This window comes from Colletotrichum gloeosporioides, assembly GCF_011800055.1.
Source record: "Colletotrichum gloeosporioides strain Lc1 chromosome Unknown consensus_24, whole genome shotgun sequence".
NCBI lineage: Eukaryota > Fungi > Ascomycota > Sordariomycetes > Glomerellales > Glomerellaceae > Colletotrichum > Colletotrichum gloeosporioides.
This window is the reverse complement of record NW_025544669.1, coordinates 258,677-281,618: the sequence shown is the minus strand read 5'-3', so window position 1 is coordinate 281,618 and position 22,942 is coordinate 258,677. Positions and strand designations below refer to the sequence as shown.

The 22,942-nt window shown below is 52.2% G+C and overlaps 7 protein-coding genes across 7 annotated transcripts; 3 read left to right on the top strand and 4 right to left on the bottom strand.

Annotated features, from left to right (window-relative positions):
- Positions 1 to 1,151: 1,151 nt before the first annotated feature.
- GCG54_00012660 (Itaconate transport protein) lies at positions 1,152 to 3,351 on the bottom strand (the record flags this gene model as incomplete). Its single annotated transcript, XM_045412535.1, has 5 exons — positions 1,152 to 1,762; positions 1,869 to 2,321; positions 2,373 to 2,441; positions 2,508 to 2,748; positions 2,824 to 3,351. 5 exons carry the CDS (start codon positions 3,349 to 3,351, stop codon positions 1,152 to 1,154), a joined length of 1,902 nt encoding a protein of 633 aa, XP_045267240.1.
- Positions 3,352 to 4,334: 983 nt separating this feature from the next.
- On the top strand, positions 4,335 to 5,402 carry GCG54_00012659 (uncharacterized protein; the record flags this gene model as incomplete). The annotated part of the gene is made up of 4 exons (XM_045412534.1): positions 4,335 to 4,340; positions 4,402 to 5,173; positions 5,227 to 5,303; positions 5,355 to 5,402. 4 exons carry the CDS (start codon positions 4,335 to 4,337, stop codon positions 5,400 to 5,402), a joined length of 903 nt encoding a protein of 300 aa, XP_045267239.1.
- A 292-nt stretch (positions 5,403 to 5,694) lies between these two features.
- GCG54_00012658 (putative metabolite transport protein NicT) lies at positions 5,695 to 9,138 on the bottom strand (the record flags this gene model as incomplete). Its single annotated transcript, XM_045412533.1, has 3 exons — positions 5,695 to 6,702; positions 7,433 to 7,640; positions 7,691 to 9,138. The coding sequence occupies 3 exons, from the start codon at positions 9,136 to 9,138 to the stop codon at positions 5,695 to 5,697; spliced, it is 2,664 nt and encodes an 887-aa protein (XP_045267238.1).
- A 1,455-nt stretch (positions 9,139 to 10,593) lies between these two features.
- GCG54_00012657 (Secondary metabolism regulator LAE1) lies at positions 10,594 to 11,979 on the bottom strand (the record flags this gene model as incomplete). The annotated part of the gene is made up of 7 exons (XM_045412532.1): positions 10,594 to 11,047; positions 11,113 to 11,198; positions 11,266 to 11,317; positions 11,373 to 11,436; positions 11,499 to 11,516; positions 11,574 to 11,740; positions 11,801 to 11,979. 7 exons carry the CDS (start codon positions 11,977 to 11,979, stop codon positions 10,594 to 10,596), a joined length of 1,020 nt encoding a protein of 339 aa, XP_045267237.1.
- Positions 11,980 to 13,603: 1,624 nt separating this feature from the next.
- Positions 13,604 to 15,216, top strand: GCG54_00012656 (Bypass of stop codon protein 6; the record flags this gene model as incomplete). Its single annotated transcript, XM_045412531.1, has 5 exons — positions 13,604 to 13,900; positions 13,953 to 13,967; positions 14,024 to 14,425; positions 14,477 to 14,660; positions 14,717 to 15,216. The coding sequence occupies 5 exons, from the start codon at positions 13,604 to 13,606 to the stop codon at positions 15,214 to 15,216; spliced, it is 1,398 nt and encodes a 465-aa protein (XP_045267236.1).
- A 381-nt stretch (positions 15,217 to 15,597) lies between these two features.
- Positions 15,598 to 16,689, bottom strand: GCG54_00012655 (putative pectate lyase B; the record flags this gene model as incomplete). The annotated part of the gene is made up of 3 exons (XM_045412530.1): positions 15,598 to 16,023; positions 16,079 to 16,323; positions 16,383 to 16,689. 3 exons carry the CDS (start codon positions 16,687 to 16,689, stop codon positions 15,598 to 15,600), a joined length of 978 nt encoding a protein of 325 aa, XP_045267235.1.
- A 3,536-nt stretch (positions 16,690 to 20,225) lies between these two features.
- GCG54_00012654 (Thermostable beta-glucosidase B) lies at positions 20,226 to 22,693 on the top strand (the record flags this gene model as incomplete). Its single annotated transcript, XM_045412529.1, has 3 exons — positions 20,226 to 20,496; positions 20,548 to 20,857; positions 20,917 to 22,693. The coding sequence occupies 3 exons, from the start codon at positions 20,226 to 20,228 to the stop codon at positions 22,691 to 22,693; spliced, it is 2,358 nt and encodes a 785-aa protein (XP_045267234.1).
- Between the last annotated feature and the right edge of the window lie 249 nt (positions 22,694 to 22,942).

The following is a 22,942-nucleotide window of genomic DNA, read 5'->3' as shown; positions in this document are numbered from 1 at the left end:
AAGACTGGCCGGCGAGATAAACAGCCGCTCAAGTAGGTCATGGGGTTCAATTGCGTCGCAGGGATGTCCTGGACTCACCAGCTCAGACCCACGGTCTGTGAGCGTGGGATCTGCAGTTCAGTTCCAGTAGACTTTTGGAAAAACTTTTGGAAGAGGGCGGGTTGCTCCGCTTGGTTTGCGGAAGCGGCCAAGTAAAAAAGGCTATGCTATAGAATAGAGTAGCGGTAGAAGTAACCTTCAGGGATAAGCAGGTCCAGTTGAAATCCTTCAACACACCGGCTACGGAAGACGGCAGGTGCATCTGTCAAACTGACATGAGCATACCGAGTCCTGCAGCCATAGCGCTGCCGTAACTCCGGCAACCGCTCTTTTCAAATTTCTCCGTACTCCATCTGACAGGAGCTGTCTAATCTATCAAATGTGACAATGCCAAATAGCCGAGATGCCACGTGAATGCGGTTTTCGGCGCACGGCGAGTGGCGCCAATGCCCACCGCTTTGGGAAACCTATGCGGCAACCAGGCATTGAGTACGGACCACCGACATTGGTTTGGGATGCTTTGCTGCTGGGATCTCCTTGGCTACAGGACCCGGGTCCCGTGTTTCAACGCAAACACCAGACGGCCTGCAACGCACAAGATCGCCCCCTGAGCAACTCTAAACCGTGTTCAGCGGGGCTGATTGCCGTAAGATTTGTGATGGTGAAGGGTTAATCCCAGTCGATTAGTTCGCCAGAAATATGGGTACGTTGATCATGAAGGATCATTTAGAAGATCGTGCGAAGTTGACTTCGGTGATGATGGCAGTTGATGACAACGCCCAGCATCAAGGCGGAAGTCTACTCCAGCTCGAGGAGGGTCCTATGATATCTCGTATGGATTAGAGCTGGAGCCAATCTCGCTACAATGACTTCAGAGTAGATAGAATTTGAAAGATCTACAGAAATAGTATCCAGTTCTACCAATAGATGTATGTATCTTAGCCATGGGTATCATGGCTTATGCTCGACACCCAATGATCTGTATGATGGTATTTCATGTAATGATCTGTATCGTGTAAATTCTAATGATGCTGAGTATGCTCGCTTCGTCCAATATGATTCCCAATGTGATTGCAAACAAATGCTCCAACTGTTTTTGCGTTATGCCAGGCCTATATTCCAGCCTTTTGTCGATCCTCCACCGCCGCAGTGGCCTTTGAGCCGCCTCTCCTTGCCCTGTCCGCCCGCCATTTGGGCCCTCTATATTGGTTGAGAACTTGGATGGGTGAAACGGCTATGACCACCAAAGCCAACACCAGGAACGCTGTCCCCGGCCCTACAGCGTTGATCATCTGTTCCGCAAAGGCCACGCCCAGGGCGGCAAGACCACATCGCACTAGATTATTGATAGCTGTTGCGCTTGCACCCTGACCGGGACAAAGATCCGAGATAATTGTCTGATTGAGAGCAAATATGGCGTTTGCCGAGGCTGCAATGAGAAATTGAAGCACGAGGGGGAGTGCTATCCAACCGGGTCGAGATGTCGCCGCAGGGTATGCCAAGGAAAAGCCGTAGCCGGTGATGGAAGCGGTGAATAATGCTACTATCCACGGAAGCCGTTGTAAGCGGACCTTCTCAAGGGGAAAATCTGGCGGTATGTCTTTTGGGGACAACTCTTCGTCCTCCCTCATGTTATGCGTTGCCTTGTATTCGGCCGAAATGGCCCTGTAATCCCGGGTCAACAGCTTCCCGGCCAAGACAGAGCCGACAATGGTTCCGAAGCCTACACATGATAAGTCAGTCGAGTTGATACATGCTTCCCTCAGCCGAAAGAATCGTTGGGATTCGCTGCAGCTGAGGAAAGGGTTGGAGTGGGAGACCCCGCTTACCGTTGGGTAAGAATGCCACACCCAGGAGGAGCTCGTTCAGGAAAGGGAACCGTGCTTTGAAGACAGGTGTGGTGCTGGTGGTGACCATGTTCCAGATAGCGTAGACGAACCCACCCCAAACGAGGTTGATGACAAGATCCTTCTCCCTGAACAGTCTGAAGGGTCTGAGGAACGTCCAGATGGTGACTTTGTTGGAATTCAGAGGACCGTCTGGATCTTGCATGTACCTAGGCTCTTTCCTGATGTACCTGATCAAAGGCTTGTAAACTGGACCTTTGAGTCTTATTGCGCCATTGCCAGCGATGCTTCTCATTGTCTCGGGAAGAAACACAATTATTGCAATAATAATAAGCGTCGAGGCAATGAGCAAGAAGACAAACACTGAGCGGAAGCCGAGAGAATTAGCCAAGGCGCCGCCCAGTACGGGACCTATCGCTGTGCTGAAGTTTCGAACTGCGGTCGTGTCAGTTGATGGTGTTGTAGCATGTTGACAACTTAGCTTACTGGCCTGGTAGAAACTAATGAACGCGCCCCTTTCGGAAGTCGGCGAGATATCCTGAATGACTCCATTGCCTTGGAACTGCCGTTAGTTGCCAGATTGGGTAGTCGAAGGGAGAAACGGAGACTATGGCAACTTACCGATACTGACAGTTGACGCACTCCCTGCGGCCTGGACACCCCTGAAAATGAGCAGCACCGGATAATTCGGTGAGAAGCTAAGCGCGACATTGGCGCCTATGTAAACCGCAAAAGAGGCTATGTATGTCGGCCTCCGACCCAATGTGTCTGACATGGGTCCCCATAGAAGAGGAGACACGGCTTGCATGATAAGGTAAGACGTGATTGTCAGAGAAACCTGTGAGGAGCTGACTTTGAGGTCCTGCAAGTAATCATAATCAGCATCAGCATCACCCTCGCTCTCACTATATAAGCACTGGAACGGGCCGAATCTTACCTGCGCAACGGCATCAAGAGACGGGTTGTAAATATTGGATGACAATCCGCTGAAGAGGCCGGCTGTAGCGATGATCACAATGACCAGCCATTTTTGTCGCTTCGGAAAGACGTGGTACGGTTCGTCGTCGTCGGCCTCATCGTCCTGCTCTTCTACCTCATTGGCGTCGTCAAACGGGTTTCGGTCGTTTCCTCCGCGTGCTTCATCGTATGGGTGGCTGAACTGGGAGTCCTCGAATGATTTGCTGCGCAACTCCCCGTTCGCATCCTTCTGCCATGTCCTCTTCCGAATGGGCGGCGGTCTCAGTGGATAGTTGTTCCGGCCGCGGGCGCGACCGAGTCGGATACTAGATCCCGCCCGAGATAGCCGTGTGGGAAAGAACTTGTCGTCATGATATCGGTCCGGCACAAATTCAAAGTCGTGAGCAAGAAAGTTGTAGGCTGCCGCTGAAGCTGCAGACAAACTTCCCAGAACACCCCTCTTCACGCCGGGCCTTTGTTGCTGCGATTGGAGTCTGCTGGGGTTCATAGCTCTGTTGATCTTGCCTTCCTTCGGTCGTCGTCGGTCGAAGAGAGTCTATAGAAGCCTATCTAAGCGGCACTAATGAACATTGCGCTCGGTTGCATGGAAGCATATAAGGGCTCCAGCATTCATTCACACTGAAGGAAAGCCTTATTTTTCACCGCCACGCAGTGACGCAGCCGGTTGCTGGCCATAATCGGCTTTGACGTCAGGAGGATCGCGAATACAGAAATCCAAGGAGCAATTGATCCTTTTCAGAAAACAAGCTGATGAATTACAACCCATTGGGATGGAAGAGGGTGGCAGAAAGCGGGAACAAGTCTCACCCCTTGAAGAGTTGGACGGGGATAGCCTGCGACTCAACGCACGGCCGAGCTCCCACCCTCTCAGATGCACGGCGACTGCAGGTTACAGAAACTGGTTTCGAAAAACACAAAAAGCCATTTGGCATCCCATCTTCTGGGCCAATTCTGGCCTGCTCTTGAAACACCGAGGCTGCTTCGACACGGCGTCGCAGTGGTTACACCCATCAGAGGGTGTGGCCCCCAATCCCTCCAGGGCCCCTTCAACGCAAATCAGAGCAGCCGAACCTTGAACTCAGAGCGGAAGATGAGAACGATGAGGGGGTCGGGGAGCGCACGTTCTCCGAAAAGCCCACAATTACACCTTCTTTTCCTCCAGTGTTCGGGGACATTGGATTTGACACCCAAAACCTCAGCATCTTCACCCAGAAACCTGCCGCCCACTTACCCAATGAGGCAATCCCAATGCCGTAGAGCCATACCGAAGGCCCGAGTGGTGGCGCCTCGGTCCTGTAAGTTTGACACGAGCCAGAAGTCAAATAGTTGCACGTCCAAGACAGGGCCTGGATTAAAACTGCATGGGTGCCTCCACGTCTTTCAGCAGTGAGCGGCTGTTCATTCATACCCTAGCACCACACTCTCTCGGTTGCTCAACAAATCGGTCTTCTGCGGCAAGCAATCTGTGATATGCTTGTAAGTGTGTAGTCGCCTCTCGGCCCGTCTACCGAAGAAGACCCTCGCCTTCGCTGGTCAGACTCAAGACCTTGGTTGTCTTGAAAGAAGGAAGGAAGGACAAGAACAAGTGGAAGTGAAGGAAAGTCGAACGGATATCAAAATGGCGGAAATTGTCGAGCGCGAGGAGCAAAATGCGAAGACCAACCCGGACGCGGTAAAGGCTGCGGCAGCCGCGAATGGCCCTCCCAACGCCAACGCTCTCCCCATCGATCCGAACCAACTTCTGTCTGTGTTGGGTCAAGCTGGCGGTATCATCATCAACAATGGCCAGCCACAGCCGGGAACACCAGGAACAGCTCCCCCGGCAAACGGACTGCCTCCTAATAATAATGCAAACGTCCCGACGGTCACGATCTTCGTCACAGTGACCCCATCAGCTGCGACCATCACCGAGACGGTGATGATCATGATCCCGACAACAGTCACGGTCACTGCAACACCGGCGCCGGCGCCTCCTGTGATCAACCCTCAGCCAGCACCGCTGCCGCCGCCGCCGCCAGTTACGAGTGCGGCGCCTCCTCCGCCTCCGCCTCCGGCTAACACCCCGCCGCCTCCACCTCCTCCGCCAGTCATGAACCCACCGCCTCCTCCTCTGCCCCCCATGAGCTCTTCGTTAGGCCTTGCGCCTCCTATTCCTCCTGGTTCCACTCCTCCTCCGACCGGCGCAAACCCGTTACCACCCCCTGCGGCTGCTGTTCCACCCGCATCTTCTGCTTCTGCCAGCTCCATGCCAAAGGGAGCAGGCGGAACTCCTACCGCTGTTGTGTTGTTGGGTGTTTTTGGCGGTGTTGGTAAGTTTCCATGAATGAGTCCTCACTTGAACGTCAACTGACAACTTCCGCAGCCGGCGTGTCATTGTTGGCGATGGGGGTGTTCATTTATGGCCTGATGAGGCGTAAGAAGCAAAAGGCGGAGGCGGAGGTGAGTTATTGAGATGAAATGCTGTCGAATTAACACTGACATTCGTTGTAGACTGCTAGCGTTAGTAGCCTGCAAATTGGCAGGCCGATGCCTAACTAAATTCTACGTAGGACTCGGAGGATGTGACAGAGATTCGGCAAATATAGATCACAGCTAAATGTCAGCAAGACGACACTGGTCCTCAGGGGCGACGACAGGAAGCATGCATGTAGAGTGGAAGACTCGAGGCAAGCTGATGCATGGGAAGTGAACGGAGTTTTGGAGCAAGCAAAATTCTGACACCAGAACCTTTTTCTTTGTGTGTAGGATATCACAAGAGCGACGGGAGCAATACAATTATTGTCTATTGTCTAGTATCATGTAACCCTCTAAAATCATAATGTCCCCTGCCTTACGACGACTCTGATGGTGAAAGCCCATCCCAAAGCTCCTTCAAGTACTGTGCAACCTTTTCAGCAACCAGCTCGCTGTTCTTTTCTGTGGTGCAAAAGGCATGAGGGAGGCTCTTCTCATCAATCTCTACTCGTGCCCAGCCATTTTCGATGTGCTTCTCGCGGGCCCGGATGAAGTGATCTCTGAAGTGGTCTGCGACCCAGTGGTCTTTCTTTCCGAAGTAAAAGAAGAACCTAGGCGTGGTTCTCTTCCCACTGCCGCTGCCAAGGTCGTCCTCTTCGATTTCCCAAAGTTCCTTGTCCCACTTCTCCTCAGTGATGACCTTCATCTCATCCTTGCCCATATGCAGAGCCTGCCACACACTGTCGCGGCTCTTCAGGAACCCCGTCGTGACTTCGGCGGCTTTGGTACCCATCCCCAGGACGTTGCTTACAAACCACCGCAATGCAGCCGCGGGCCACAGGTCCAAAAATCGTTGCGCGATGACATGTGCGGTGTTGTTGAGCATTGGTGTCGTGCGGATGAGGTCCAGCCTCTTCCCAGCGGGAGACTGGGCTATGTGCGTAACCGTCGGGAACAGCAAGATACCCGCGTGAAGCTTTAGGTGCGGTGCACGTGAGGGGTCCTTCAGGTGTCTGTGAAAAATCTCAAGCGCGATGTAGCTTCCCACAGAGTGCCCCGCTAAGATGATGAAGTCATACGGCTCGCCCTTCTTTCCCGGCGCATTCCGCGTCGAGTCTGTTCGCCGCAGCGACGCCAGATGGTTGTAAACAGCCTCGACCTGGTGCTCCAGGTCGTACGGCGGGTGCTCATTGCTAAAGGGCTCATGGCTGTCGTCGCGGAACCCAAACAGATCGCGGCCGTGAACGTGGATGTGGCCATCCGCCCATCCGATGCGGGCCTTGACCGAGTCGAAGAAGTCGGTGTAGTAGTCGACAAGGCCTGGATTGCCCGGGATGAAGAAAAGGAGACCGTGGCCCGTCATCGTTCCTGTCTGTCTGTCTGTCTGTCTGTCTGTATGCACGCTCTGATGAAGCCCGTCTCGCAACACGCAGCACGGCCCGCACAGATGAAGTCGGCTCAGTGCCGAAGACTGGTGTCGTCCGAAGTCGAAGTGAAGGGTGAAAGGAGGTTGATTGACGGGGGGATCCACCTCGGCAACGGATCGAAATTGCTGTTGTTTGCCCCTGTGTTTTGTGTTTTAGCGTCGTGACGGCGGCTGCACAGCGGCGATAACCGAGCGGATCGGCGTTTAAGCCTGGCATTCGGTACGTATTTTTCAGTTCGGTCTGTCGACGACCTTGATGATAATTTACCAAGGCCCTAACTTCTTTTGTTGTTCAAGTTGGAGTGTTTGGTCACCTCACCAATCGTTGGCCTAGGCTCTTGAGTAACCGCGTCAGCTGGATGCATGAGTAATGAAGATGTGTCGTGGGCTGAAGGCAATCTCATGACAGACTCACGGGCCATGTTCGGTGGTGAGTTCCAGGCGCTTCGGAGAACTCCTGACTCGATAGGCGGGCAGATGAACCATAGGTATTAATCGCGTGCTGTGATATCAATGGAGACGCGCATTTCAAGGAGAGACTCACTGTCCTCGGTGGAAAGTTCTCTTGTATTTCCCATGGTATCTCAGCAATATCTCGACCACCTGTCCTCCCATGTGTACTTTACCTCATGTTTACAACCCCGACTCTCACTTGCTGCAAATGAAAGCTTTGAAAAAGGCTTCAAACCTTGAAACGGAAACCCGGATGCATCCATCCAAGTCTAAACTCATATTCCTCCTTGGACAAGCCATTCTGCCGGCTCTCATCTAGCCTGTAATCTCGCTCGCCCCGCTCACGCTTCATGTTCTCCCAATTCATGTACAACGGAAGTGTGACACCGATAATAAGGAGACTAAAGAGGCATCCAAAGTTGATCGAATGCCCTTTGATGTATCTGCGTCCCAAGTCAGCATCAGAAGGTGTGAATCAGAATGCGAAACTTACTGAGGCGCCTCTGTCTTGATGTAAGTGAATGATGCCAGGAATGCAGCAGTGTTCCCAATTGATAACACAAATCCCAAAGCAACGGCTCGCACGTAGTGTGGCGATGCGTTGATGCTTAGCCAAGTAAGGGCCAGAGGCGGTGTTCCATTGACTGCCATCGCAACGAGGAATGAGCCAGCGTACTGGACCTTGGCGTTCATACCGAGCGGCGGCGGGCCAACTTTTGCTCCAATAATGAGCATCATGTACCCAAAAACCCCGATGATGCTGCATATATTCAGGGGGAGGGCCGTTTTCCCGGACCTTTGACTCCAAAAGCAGATGCCAACTGTGAAGATGAGGGCGAGCAAATTGGGCGGGGCCGTCATCAAGGACGCTTGGAGACTTCTGTACCCCATAGCAGCGATGATGGTCGGGAAGAACATGGCGAAACTGTAAATGGCCTCGATAGAGAAAAAGGCGCCGACAGCAATGGTGAGGGTGACGACGTTGAAGATGGCGCTCTTGGCTGTTGCCCAGTTAAGAGGGTCCTTCGAGATGGTCGCTTCCATAGCTGAATCATTCTCATGAGATTCACGACCGTCTAACTGCTGGGGTTCCAGGAAGTGCCAGCGATCTTGAGCTTGCATGCGATGGACAGCGAGCTTTCTCTCTACGGGAGACAAGAACTTTGCCTCGGCCGGTGTATGTGGAAGGAAGAAGAACAAGGCAGTTCCAAGAATGACAGTTAGACATCCTTCGACGAAGAAGATCCAAGGCCATCCATTGTAGTCTGCGACTCTGATCTCACCAAGTCCGCCAGCTAAAAGACCTCCAAGAAATCCTGCTAGGGCAGTGCTGGAGTAGAATAGTCCGACGCGCAGGATAAGTTCGTCAGCCGTATAGAAGAAGCCAAGATATATCAGAACACCCCCAAGGAAAGAACTCTCAGTCAGACCAAGGAAGACGCGAGTGACGCATAGTCCGACAAAGTTGCGTATGAAGCCTGAAGAGATTGTGACCAGTCCCCATGCGACAATCAGGGATGGTAGCCAGACCGCGCCACCAACACGACGCACAGCGAGGTTTCCAGGGATATTGAACAGAATGTTGAGGATGAAGAACATCGCCAACGATGAGTTGAATTGGTTGCCTTCGAGTTTGAGATCCTCTTCGAGGCCATTGATACGGGCGAGAGCAATATTTCCCTTGTCCAGGAAGAACAGAAGGTGGGCCAGAAACATTGCTGGCACCAGGCGGACATCGAACTTGCGCACAATAGTAGATCGCAGCTTTGCTTTGTCGTCATCATCGATTGAGTGGATGCCTTGAATATGGGCGGCGCTGTGCTTCTCTCTCAACGAGGCGTCCGGGGTCGTGTTGCTGACTTCGGCATCGCTTATCTTGCGCTCAATATCCCGAGGAAAAACCTTCCCTGGATCATGACTGTCGCTGTGAAGATTCGACATGCTGATAGATGTCAAATTGAGAAACTCGATGGATACGTGAATCCACCTTGACAAGGGTTGGCACTGTGAAAAAGGCCTCTTGAATAGCTCAGGCAAACACCGGCAGCGGGGGAGAGGGATCAAATAAGAATATGCCAGCGTGTAATACGAGAAGTAACGGTGTGTAGACTGTAATGTTCCGACAAACGTAACACTGTGCCTTTCAAAGTTGACGAGATGGCAGCTCGGACAGGGCCCCCTTTTTCATGGAAACCAGAGGACAGCGGTCGAGTGCAGTTGGCATTCAAAGTTGAGTAACATTTGCCTGCAGGATTCGCTGGCCCAAAGCAACGGGCATCTGGCGTTATTATTGCAGATGTGCCAAGTCCACATGGTATGTCTCACACCGATTGGACTTGGGAATGTCTTACTTGCGACTACCGAGATACCGGGGCCTTCCCGACCCAGTAAAGCTCGAGTAAATCAGATGGAGGAGAAAAGCCCGTTATGGATCGTTTTCTCTCGGCATTTCGACAAACATACCGATATCGTCTTGGCCCAGGTCAAGAAACCATCATTCCCAGACAATTGATCATCCCCTCTTTCTCCAACGTGGTACAGAATTTCAGCTGGTTTCACAGAAGGGCACCTGCATGGCTGGGCGAACTAGGGTTGACGCGCGAGTGAATTGTTGGACGATTCTGAGTTTTCGAGACAATAGGGAAGCACAATCGGTAACTTGCATCCTTCTGTGCCACTCGCGTCCCCATGCCAAATGAGATGTGCCTTCCGAACACAACCTGGAATGGCCATGGAAAATTGCGGAGCGACATGAGAACGCCATCATTCGTGTCTTCGCACATGTGTGCATGGTTCAGGACGATCGGTTCTATTGGACGATCCACATGATAAAGGCCAGTACCGATCCAAGTCACAGCACCTACAATGTTAGCAAGCCCGGATGTGCAGCAAGTCTTAGGCAACAACATTGTTGGCGCTTACCAGACCGCTGCTGGCGGTGTGTGCTTTGACAATTTTCGTCTTGGCCGATCCTCTGCTCCCGAGTCCCGTCTGCTTATCGCGGGAATCTGACCTGTTAGAAGTTGAAGGGGCACTGGCGAAGTTCTCAGAAACAAAGGGGGCACGTCGTGGCTAACCATCTCAGGCTCTCTTCTGTCTTCTCATCAGCTGAAAGTGATCACAAGATGTCTTTCCAGCTGCATTCCAGATTCTTCTTGGTTCCGAGACAAGTTCTGCTTTTTTCTTGTTTACATGTTACTCAAAGTTCTACCACAGGTGCGTTTCTTCTCCGGTGTTTCGTAAATGGCTTAACCGAAGGTTGCTATACAGGATCCAATACCATAAAGAGCTGCCGTTTATGCGATACCCAAACTTTCGCTGAAGAGCTTGACAGAAAACAATCGATCGTACATTCAAATTGAGGATGAAGCTAACAGTTCTTGTCCACCACCATGACTACGCATCAAGCGGCTTCTGCCCAACCCATGAGTAATATGTGCCATAAGCGTGCACGTTGCGATCCCTCAGCGCACTTCGTACAGACACGAGGAAGACTTGGATCTCCGTGTCTGTCATGCCTAACGTCTTGAGGGGCTTGCTCGCAGCTGCGCCAAGCAGATCCTCCATAATCGTGCGCATGTACTCGCCCACAAGGTTGAGAATGTTGTTCCTAGGCCAAGTGCCAACCGGCACTTTGTAGGCTGTCTTTCTCACGTTGACGAATCCGGCCTGTTCCATCAGTTCGCCGATTCGTGGGGCAACCCGAATGTCAACGTTTAGCTTGAGCATGGCCTCGTGAAGGAGAGCCCAAAATTTAATAAGGGCCCAGTCGTCAGGCATGGTCCCGTCGTCACAGTTGACGTTGGAGTTGAAGTCTTGGGTTTCAACCCAAGCGCCGGGCTTAAGGTTACTACAAGTCCTGAGTTAGCAGAGCGCATAGCAAACTTGATGGAAGAAAGAGCAGAAGAGTCTTACGCGAAACAGCGTTCCAAGAGCTTGGGGAGATTGTGAACCCAAGTCGCCAGGTTGCGCATATGGATGAAGTCAAAGTCCTTGTCAAACTGAAATGGACGGCTCTCTATCAGCAACAATCCTTCACACCGATAGTGACGTGCATTGTAGACATACCAACCACTCGTCTTCGACATCATCTACTATGAAGCGCACATTTGGCGGAATCCTTGACAACGTTAGAACATGGCAAGAAAGACAGGACAAATTTGCGCATGATTTACCAATCAGGTTGAATGGGTGATAAGTCGGCGCCGGTCACCTCAGCACCAGGGTACTGGTCTCCAACTGAATCAATCATCTTAGCTCCAGTCAATCTACATGGGATCTCAACGCTGTCGTTGACATACCTTCCATTGCCCAGATACCTGTGAACCGTTATTAGCATACAACTCGCCGCGTTGGGATTTGCAGGGTGACCGTACCAGTGCCCGTTCCAAGGTCGATAATCTTTTGGGGGTGATCACCGATCGGGGCATGGAAAAGCTTCCCGTCGCTCAACTCCAGTACCATAGCATGCTTCATATCCTCGCGATTTTGTTCTGTCTCGTCGTTGGGAATGGGATATCTCCCATCGCGGTAAGCATGATACCTTGATAGCCCTGTCAGTCCCGAGGGGCCAAGATCAAGCACTCAATGGTATCAATCTCACCTCCGACCGTTGGCGAACGCATGCCTCTGGATGCCGGATGCTAACGAGGTCGACGTTGATGAGCGCGCATCCCAGTCTTCAGGCTCAGACGCCTCTTCGGGCGTGGCCGTGTCGCCCACTTCAATGAACTCGGGCGGCTCTCCCGCCCTTGTCGCCGAGTCGGCACCAGGTGTGGCCATGGCGATGTGGATCAGTACCGGGGATCTGTGATCTGCAATCGTGCGGCGTTCTCGTGGAAATGCAACAGCTATCGACGTGCAGGCGGGGTAACAAATGCCGCCCACGGGAGTCGGGTGTCAGCTTCGCTTTAAGACGGCACCTTGCGACAATCCGCATCATCCCACAGCGAATAAAGGAGCCGCCGCTAATGATTCTTCAATGGTGGCTCCCGATACAACGCGATTACCTAACTACGCGCAATTCCCCGCTGATGGTTTTCATTTAGCGTTGTGATTGGCGCTTATTTCAATGACCTCAAAGTCCGCTGGAGCATGACTGGGCCAGTTTGCCGGAGTAGGAGATTTTGTGGATATTTCCGGTTCGTGTCGGGCTCCCACACTCCGGGTCTTGTCGTGCCACGAAAGGGAGGCTCCCGCGCATTCCGGCGCATCGCCTGATTCGCACCTTGGATAAAAGTGTGGAATGGAACAACCTGGGACCGGTAGCCCGATTTACCCATTCGGTGTATTGAGGGAATGAGACTACCAGATTCATTTCAATCTGTGTTGTATGTGGAGACATGACGGTTTTCCATGCTTACGGGTGCCTGAGTAAATCGGATTGTCTCAATTTACGGTCACAACGAAAGGTTCATCTTTGGAGCGCAACTTTTCCTGGCAACTATATTATCAAGTTGATGCGTACTCAAGATGAAAGCTATTCTTTGTAGGCTGAAAAGCTGGGTTCTTCGTGTTGCTTCTAGTGACTCATGCACTATGAGTTATTACCCACGCTAAATGCCCTGGCCGAAGAGACGTCTTGGAGCGAGCATTCAATCTGCCACATGGACTCGAAACCCTAGAATTATCGGGAGTGCCTCCGGATGAAAGACCCAAGACGGGACCGATATCTGCGCCGAAAATATGGGGCATATCGGTCCTGTCGGCGCCCGGTATACAAGCGAGCGCCGAATCTCTCAAGCAGTCCTATGCCCAGGCTTCGCATCGCATCATGGATGCGACAAGTCGCGCCACTTTGACAACTTGTACGTAATTTGCTCCTCATATGAACATATCAGGGACCATTGTTTAACCATCGGTGAATAAGCAGATGAGGAATTACATGACCTGTGACTGAGCTCAGAAGCTCGATCCTTTTGCAGACTTTGCCAGACCTCATCTCGTGTTTCAACCATCAACTCTGCCAAAAGGATCTTAGAATCTCAGTCAGACAAGAAAGGTCGCGTTCGATGTCTCGTTCAGTCGCGGAAAACTCGCGGAGAACTTCCTCTGTTGACTCGGCCCGCATGACCTGAACCACTTTACTGGGCCGAGTCAGGAGGAACAGCCAACCATATTCTTCCAAAGCCGCCTCCAGAACGCTTTAGTCATCGAAAACTCCGAGCGACACTCCGCTAGCTCTTCCGGTTGAGTCTCCGATCGCCCGGGTAATCATCGGGGCACCGTCACCGGCTTCCCCGCCCCGCCGTTCTCAACCATCGGATGCGAAAGCGAGGGCGGGCCAGGTCAATTCCGCTGACCGTATTTTAATACACGATGACTTCTTCATCTTCTTGACATTCAACTAGTCGCTTCAGACATTCGGATTTTGCAACGACAGCGCGCAGTCGCGTCTCCGATCGCCATGTCACAAACAGCTACAGAGACCCGCGTTGACACACGTCACACGGCGTTCGGCTCTGAGGCGTACGAGCTCGGCCGTCTTGGCTCGAGCGGTGGACGTTCTGTTGGAGACGTTTCGCCGAAGAAAGACGGCCCCGAAGAGCACCAGTCTATCGACTCGAAGGGTGGTGATGTCACCCCGCCACCCAATGCACATGGAGAGATTGAACGATGGAACTCGCCGAAGGGCAACATGGGCCGACTTGCTTTCTGCTTCGTTTCTTTCATCATTGCCGGAATGAACGACGCGGCAGTTGGTGTAAGTCATCTTGCCTTTTGACCGCAACCTGACCTCAACTGACAGTTTACAGGCTTTAATCCCATACGTATGTCATGCTCCCATGTTCAAGACACAGGATCGACAATGCTCACTGATGAACAGCTCGAAACCTATTATGACCTCAGTTACACTATCGTATCTCTTATCTTTCTGACCCCATTCGCCGGTTATTCCGTCGCGGCCTTCACCAATGCTCGCATTCACCAGAAGCTTGGCCAGCGAGGCGTCGCCGTCATGGCGCCCATTTGCCACATCATCACCTACATCATCCTCGCTCTCCATCCTCCCTATCCTGTTCTTGTCATTGCCAACACAATCAGTGGTTTTGGTAACGGGTTGACGGACGCATGTTTCTGTGCTTGGATTGGTGCGATGGACAAGGCGAATACCATCCAGGGCTTCCTGCATTCGTTCTATTCCGTAGGGGCCCTGATCTCACCTCTTATCGCGACTTCCATGGTGGTCAAGGCTGAGCTACCGTGGTACAACTACTATTACTTCATGGTAAGGAACACGACACCAGCCAAGTAAAAGCCCGTGTTAACCACTTCTTAGGTCGGCATGTCGGTAATCGAGCTGGTCGGTCTGACCATCACCTTTTGGCAAAAGACGGGCGCTGTCTACCGCGCTGAGCACGCGCACGAGGATCAGGAGGGTGGTGCTGGCACCAGAGCTGCACTCAAGTCCAAAGTCACTTGGCTCTGCTCCCTCTTCTTCTTCGCATACATGGGTGTTGAAGGTATGTCGCCGAAACACTTGGCTTCACTTTGCGTTCATAGCTAATCCCACCCCCAGTTGGCCTCGGTGGCTGGATCGTCACTTTCATGTTGCGAGTCCGCAAAGCGTCTGCCTATGCTTCAGGTATCTCCGCCACAGGCTTCTGGGCCGGACAAGCCCTCGGTCGAGCGGGTCTAGGCTTCGTGACTGAGCGTTATGGCGAAAGACTGTGCATCACCATCTACTTGGCCTTCTGCATTGCACTCCAGTTGCTATTCTGGCTCATTCCTCAGTTCGTGGTCTCGGCTATTTCTGTGGCCTTCTTGGGCTTCTTTCTAGGACCCATGTTTCCTGGTGCTGTGATGATGACTGCCAAGCTACTTCCTAAGCATATCCATGTGAGTGCTATCGGTTTTGCAATGGCGATTGGTGGCACTGGCGGCACCGTCTTCCCCTTCATCATTGGCGCGATTGCGACTAGCAAGGGCGTCGCTGTGCTGCAGCCCATCATCCTGGCTCTCATTGCTGTGGTCGCTATCGTGTGGCTGTGTTTCCCTCGCATTAAGAAGAGAGATTAGACGCTACGTTCAGCCATGTACATTTAGAGTGGCTCAGTTCAATAGACTAGAAGATCAATGGGTGTCAATGCTGGGGTAGGAATCAACTCAAACACATTTCCAAACCACCCCTCGAAGCACTGCAACGTTAGAGAAGCACCAATCTTGATGCAAGAGAGCCAAATTTTAGGGAGCAAATCTTGTTCAGTCTACGTAGTAGACGGCAGATTTATATACAATGCCTCCAAATATCCAGCTCTGGCAAAACATTTCGACCCCATATGTACACATTAGGAGTGTATATCAACAGGCCATCGCCGCCACTCATATATACTGAGTCAAGTATGTACAAAGAAAGATGCGTTCATCCCGCCACGTTCAATCTACGTCTCACAGAGTCGCTTACAGCTTCTGGCCAGCGGTGCCGGGGATGGTGCCGGCAACCTTGCTGGAGCCGAGCGCCGCGATCTTGTAGGGCAGCGAGGAGGAGGTGAGGGTGCCCTTAGGGGCAGAGTTCTCAGAGCCGCCGAGGTCAACATCCTCAGCGACAGCGTAACCGGTCTGCTTGGAGTCGGCGAAGAAGATGGCCTTGGCGGGGCACTTGTTGAAGGCGGAGCTCTGGACGAGGACCTGGGCACCCATGCGCGTGTTAACGCCGGTGAGGATCAAGCTGTCGTAGTAGTTGTTGACGACGTGGACGGTACCGAAGCGGACGAGGGGAGCGCGGGAGTTGACGTTGAACCAGTGGTTGTTGGCGTAGGTGACGTGGAGCTTGCCGGTGTCCTCGCCGCTGTTGGAGTCCGAGTGGCCGACCAGAGATCCCTTCCACTGAGCTTTTGTTAGTCTTCGATTGATACTAGAGTGTGTATCATGGTAAACGTACGTGGTCGTGGAAGTAGACGTTGGAGACGGTGATCCAGTCCGCACCGTGGGAGACGTCGAGGAGACCGTCGAGGTCGTCCTTGCCCCCAGAGAGATCACCGGAAAGGTCGCAGTGGTCAACCCAGACGTTGGTAGACTCGTCAATGCCGATGGCATCACCGTTAGTGGCCTTGACACCGCCGATCTTCATGTTGCGGACGATGACGTTCTTGACCTGGCGGATGTACAGGCCGACACCAGTCAGGGCTGCAAACAGTCAGTTAATCTCAACCAATCTACTTGATTGAATACAGTATGCCACTTACAGCTGCCCTTCTCTCCAATGATGGTCTTGTCAGCGGAGACACGGACCTTAGCGCTGCCGGAGATGGCACCGGAGACGATGATGGTCAGGGGGCCCTCCTTCTTGGCAGCAGCGACGAGCTCGTCGGCGGACTTGACAGTGACGGTGTCACCACCGGCACCACCAGTGGTACCTCCGTTCTCCGTGCAGTAGCCGATGTTGCAAGCCTCGGCGGCCTGGCGGCGAGCAAGCTCGTTGCGAGCACTGAGGATGTTGGTGGGCGAAGCCGCAGCCAGGGCAGCCATGAGGGTAAGAGCGGAGAACTTCATCTTGATGTTCGTACGGGGTTGTTGGGTTTAGTTTGAAATAAGAAAGGATGTCAAGATAGTATGAACCGAGTGACTAGCACTGCACGTTGGTCAGAATAATGGGATGAACTGAAGGTAGAATGAAAGACTGAAGAAGGCGCGAATGAGGAGCAAGAAAGGCTATGGGCAGAAACTTGGGACGATAACTGAGGTCTTATATATAAAGATCGAAGATCCGGAATCTTGGCTTCTAGTTTAGATGGGGTATTTCGTGATTCCTGAAAGCGGCAAACGAGGTCAACCCACGTTGATTTCCAGAACCACCTCAACCTATCGCATGCACTCCGCAGCTCCATCGACTCCCTTGATTATTTCCCCGTCAGCAAAGACTAGGGTAACCTCAGAGGAACGCCAGGATGTTGGGAATCTCGGGACGAAAAGGCCGTGGACAGAGAGCTGGCCGTGACCGCTCGCCATCAGATCTGATTGGCCTCACACAAGACCGTCACATTGAAATGAACGGCGCGAGTAAGGAGGTTCACTTTCTGGTCCCTTACGGCTGGCATGTTTGCCAGAACCAGTGGGCTGGGCATGGCTTGACTTCCTAAAGAGTGTAGGAGACAAATAGAACGGGAAGGGGTCCGGCAGTAGTCATCCTGCTGTGTGGAGTTCGGAGCTCGTTTGCGATTCGGTATGTCACGAATGTAGCTGTGGTACACCTATCCCACGGAGTGAAAGGTTAGCGTACTACTTGCGGGGCCATCCATATAGCCAAGCCCCGCAAGAACCGCACTAACCTTTCACTCCGTGGGATAGGTGTACTGGGACGTTGTCAAGTGGGATGCTGGAAAGAACAGACGAAGTGAAGAAGGTTACAGGGGCTGGGAATAGGCTCATCGGATGACTAGCGACTACCCACTCATCGTCGAAACCACGAACCAGCCAGCCCCCAAAATGGGCAGTACCGCTGCCCAGCACGCGATGATGTGACGCTGCGCTAGAGTTGCCAAGCGTGCATGTTTCAAGCGTTTGAAAGTGCGGTAGCGCGCGCGGCATCTCAGAGATAGATGAATGCCAAGCACTCATCCAAATGAACATGCGCTGGCTGTTGGAGGAAGAACTTGAATGAGAGTGTCGCCGTGCAGGTACAGCGGGAGCCGTCGCCTATCTGAGCAGATGTGTTGCTGATCGGATGGGGGAGGACATGGGTGTTGCGTGCTGTGGTCCAGAGGAGGGGGCAGGCCCCTGTTGCTTAACACAGTGAGACGCAATACAGCTGCCAACCCTTCTCAGCTAAATACAAGCCAATAGTCTTAAGAACATGCAACAACATCTCTACGACCGTCTTCCCTGACATCGAAAGCTTGGACGTTGTCAATTCGATTTTTCAAAAACCAGAGAGTGAGATTGCAACCGATGGAGTGAGAAACAAAGTGAGTGAGCGCGAAGTGTGGTCTTGGCGTGTAGCACTATGAAAAGGGGGATTGGCCGCCAAGACTGCGAATATTGGCATTCTGCATTGGCAAAGTCTCTTGCCAATCACCCGCAAGTTTTCTGCGCACCTGCCCCTCTCACATCTGTTTCTCACCTCTCATCTTTCACCAGCTCGACTCCTCTTCTGCGCCTCTCTGCTTCGCCCGCCTGATGCGGCCTTTGTGATCTCCCGTCGGCCCAACCAAAACAATTACGCCAAGAGCTTTATATCGATCCAGCCTTGGCAGCGTTTTCATGGCTACGGATACAACGCAGGAGATTAGTACCTGAAACTCCCAGCAGCTCGTATTCAAACCAGAGAAAAGACCGAAACTCCACAAGAGGCGGGAGTCTCTTCTATTTGAGGGAAAAGGAGAGACAAAGACCGGGCGTCTTCAAGACTTTGAAGGGAGAAAGTGACAGCAGTCCGGTAGTGATTTCAACGCGGTAACTCTCCATGTAAGGTAGGCTCCCTCACTCGCACAAGACCGGCCGCCTCTCAAGATGGTACACAATTAAGACTGGTGAATGGCAGGCTCTAGAGTCACCAATTCCCAACGCCAAAGCTGCAAAATGCTGCCGACCGATCCTGATCTAATCTTACCGCGCATCCCGAGTGTTGACTTGACACCAAGTTCCAGACTTGCTGTCATGAACACCGAGGCTTCCATGCGTCGATCGGCCCATCCGGTCTCCCCGCCTTGCCCAAGCGAGACTGAGATCGTCACCACTTGGATTTCGCACGAATGGGATGAATCGCCAGCTTACCGAATGACCACACGGAAATGGCACCGAGTAGGAAGATGGTTGCAAGACAATGATCGCCAGCATGTTGGCACGCCGTTCCGTCAAACGAGATACCCGAGTTCGGTAGCAACCTCACATATGTAACCTGCGCAGTAGCCGTCGTTTTCTGCTTCGGCTGATGTCAACGACTCAGCTATACACTATTGGTCGGTCGATATGAACCAATAGCTGGGAGATCGGGGGTTTTAAACACCAATTACCGCATTCTTGCGTTTCTTGGATGTTTGTATTGTCATGTCCTGCAGTGCCCACGAATAGCAGATGAGCGGATACGTACAGGGAAGCGAAGCTTGGCTGCGATCATTTGAGTCAGTTGTTGATCTAGACGACTGGTTAATATCTCGGCTTCATATAGTTCACCAAGCAACATTATTCCGCCAAAGACGAGCAGGGAGGACCTCACCAGCTTCGGCCCATCTCTTACCGTTACGGAATATTTCTCTGTTGGTATAACTTCCTACAGCCATTGGCTGCAGTGAGAAGTCCTAATCAGAAACTTGAATATGAAATTGTATTATGCCCCCTGATTCCGAACCGCAAGACGGCTTCTTCTCTCCTCGGGGGTTTTGCACATTTGGCTGTCGTCATCTACTGAACAAACCCTCTTCGAGTCGGCTCCAGGGGTCGGACTAGGATATGATGCGAGGTTTTCTCGCCAGTGAGCGTGTTGATTGTGATTTCTCTGCTTCATGCTCGTTACGGTGCCTGGGCGTCGCTGCGGCCTTGAACCACATGGATGCCGCGAGATAGAGCCGCATCTGTCGTTTGCAGAAAATACTGGTAGAACAATAATCCTAAAAATGCCAACAGTAAACCAGTGGAATTTGAGGCATCTCGAGCAGCGATGCTGTAGCTTAGTAACAGGCGTTATGTTGAGCAGCATCAAGCTCCGCATAAGGTCAGCTGGCAATCTAAAAGCCGCCACCGAGGTGTGAAAGCCGACACACCGCCAGCTATGATGACGCAATTTTAGCGCCGTGGTAATAAGCGGGGGTGCCTGGATGTTTTCCTCTACACCCTTCCTGTTCGGGACTTCCGACCGACATCCGGCTCTGAAGCCCGGAGGCCCGGGTGCCTAAGTGGGTCACCCGCTCCGGGCTTCCTTGCCGAACGCATGAAGCCAGGCGCTCTTGTCACCGGCTTGATGGTTCAACGTGGGACTTGTCAAATGACGTGCTTCGGTCATTTGGTCTTTCGCGATATAAACAGCAGGCCAAAGTACGGGATGAAATAATGTTTCAATCCACATTGATCATCAGGCGGACCTCACGATCAAGATGGCGAAACTGTTGGCCTCTCTTCTCGTCATTTCTTTGTGCCAGCTCACAGCGCTGGCATCTGTGGCACTCCAGTTCAACGGGTCGGTATATAAAGATGTATCACGGGCACCAGAAGAGCGAGCTAAAGACCTCCTGAAGTTGATGACATGGGAGGAGAAGGTCGGCCAGTTGGGTGGCATCCGTCGGCTCGCCGAGAGGGTTAATGGCGCACTGTCTTACAATGAGACCTCTTTCGAGGAAATTCGGAAGACACAGAATGGGCAAATTGGTAGGTTTGATATAGATGCAATGATTTGTTTGAGAGCTAAGACGATTGCAGGTTTCGGTGCCCCTACCAACTATGCCCATGAGCTGTTGCCCATCGCTAACAAGGTACGGGCCGAGCAAATCAACAACACACGTCTGGGCATTCCATACATCACAATCGCCGATTCCGTCAATGGCTTGATGATTTCAGGCGCCACCATTTTCCCAGGGGCCATCTCCATGGGTGCAACATGGAACATTCCGCTTTACGAGCAAGCTATCGCTGCGATTCGTGATGAGAACATGGCGGTGGGGACTCACTGGGTACTTTCGCCCGAGGTTGACTTGGCCAAAGATCCGAGGAACGGTCGGAATGGCGAGATGTAAGATCCAAGGCCATGCTAATGATAGACTTCATTCAACTAACCAACTATGGCTCAAGGTTTGGAGAAGATACATACCTCGTTGGCGAGTTTGCTTCTCATTACATCAACATCATGCAAGAGAAAGATGAAAACGGCTTTGTCAAGGTAGCTACCACGATCAAGCACTGGGTCTATGGTTCTAGCAGCGGTGGAGTCAACACAGCTAGCATGCAGGGTGGACTGAACCACATTCTGAACGACATCGGCGCCCCATACGTCAAGGCTATCAGAGATGCCAGCCCCCTTTCTCTGATGGTTTCATATGCAAGCGTGGATCAGATACCCATGTCCAGGAACAAGTATCTCAACAAGGACATTCTGAGAGACTTGCTAGGCTTCAAGGGGCTGATCATGTCCGACGCTGGCTCGATTAGAAACATGTACACCCAATCCAAGGTGGCCAAGTCGTATGCGGATGCTGCCTTGAAAGCCCTTCGCGGTGGGTTGGATCATGAGCTATCCCCGCGACCACCGTCCGCCTTCCCAACACTCATCGACTCAATCAACAACACGGAGATCGCGGGACTCATCGACGAGGCAGTGCACGCAATCCTGCAGATCAAGTTCGCAACTGGAACTTTCGATCTTCCTCTACCCTCCGTCGAAAACATGAACGCAACTCTTCGGAACGAGGAGCACCTCGAAATTAACCGGAACATCTCCAGAGAAGCTATCGTTCTGCTCCAAAACGACGGAACCTTGCCCTTGAAAAGAGGTAACGTTCCCGGTGTCGCACTTCTCGGACCCTATGCGGACATCCTCAACACCGGCCAGTACGCCGCCAACAATGCATCAGATCCATCCTATGGTGACACTTTTCGAACAAGCCTTGAGCGGAAGCTTGGGGCCGATAATGTCAAGTACGTGGCTGGTGTCGATATTCTTAGCACGAACGATAGCTCTGGCATTGAAACCGCCGTCGCCGCTGCGAAAGAGATCGGGCTCGCCGTGGTTGTTCTCGGATCTGGCTGGGGATCGTTTGATACCACGTACGAGTCGTTGCATCGAACCGACGGTGAAGGTTTCAGTCATCCTGATCTCGGATTCCCGGGCTTGCAGCAAGATCTCTTAGATGCCGTCCTTGATGCAGGCGTACCAACAGTATTGGTACTCAGCGGTGGACAGACGTTCCTGTTAAACGAGTCAACTAAGAGATCAAAGGCGATCCTTCACACCTGGCTCGCCGGAGAGTACACGGCTGACTCTTTGATCGAGATTCTCTTCGGGGATGTCAACCCCAGTGGGAAGCTGACGATCACATTTCCCGAAGCAGAGGGCGCGTTTCCTGTTGCCTATGATTACTTCCCGTCGGATGATGAGGGCGGCTTCGGTACTGCGACACAATACGACTGGCATCTCCCGGAATTGACACGCTATGCTCCCATTAGATTCGGCTTCGGACTGAGCTATACGATTTTCAACATCTCGTCGCCTTCTCTTGCATGCCAATCTGCCGGTAGTAGCAGCGCTTCCACCTCATGTGGCCAGAACAACCAGGTAACTGTCACAGTTACCGTGAGCAATACTGGAAGTGTTTCTGGTCAGGAGATTGTTCAGCTCTACTACCGCCCGGAATACACCCAGATTGAGTTTCCGGTCATGAAACTCATTCGCTTCCATAAGGTTGCAATTACAGCAGGCGAGTCGAAAGAAGTTACACTGACAGTTCCGTACAACGAGCTTGGCTATTTTGTCGATGGAGAGTGGGTGGTTGAGACAGGACTTTACAACTTCTGGGTGGGGAGCAGCTCCAGGACTGAGGATCTGCAAAGTCTGAACGCAACTCTGATCTAACTCACTGATAACGCAATGCCGCTTTTGTTTCATCAACCATGCGTCTTTACGGAACTCACAATATGAGGCTTAGTTCCATTGTTCATCACAATACATATCTTAATACTTATTGGTGCTTCCCAGATTGCTCAGTCGCCGGCCCAGTTTTGTTGTGACAGACACTAGCACTGGCTGGAGACTAATTTGTGTCACGAAGCAAAGACACACGTGAACGTCATTTGGGCGAGAAATTTGGTATCTTATTGCAAT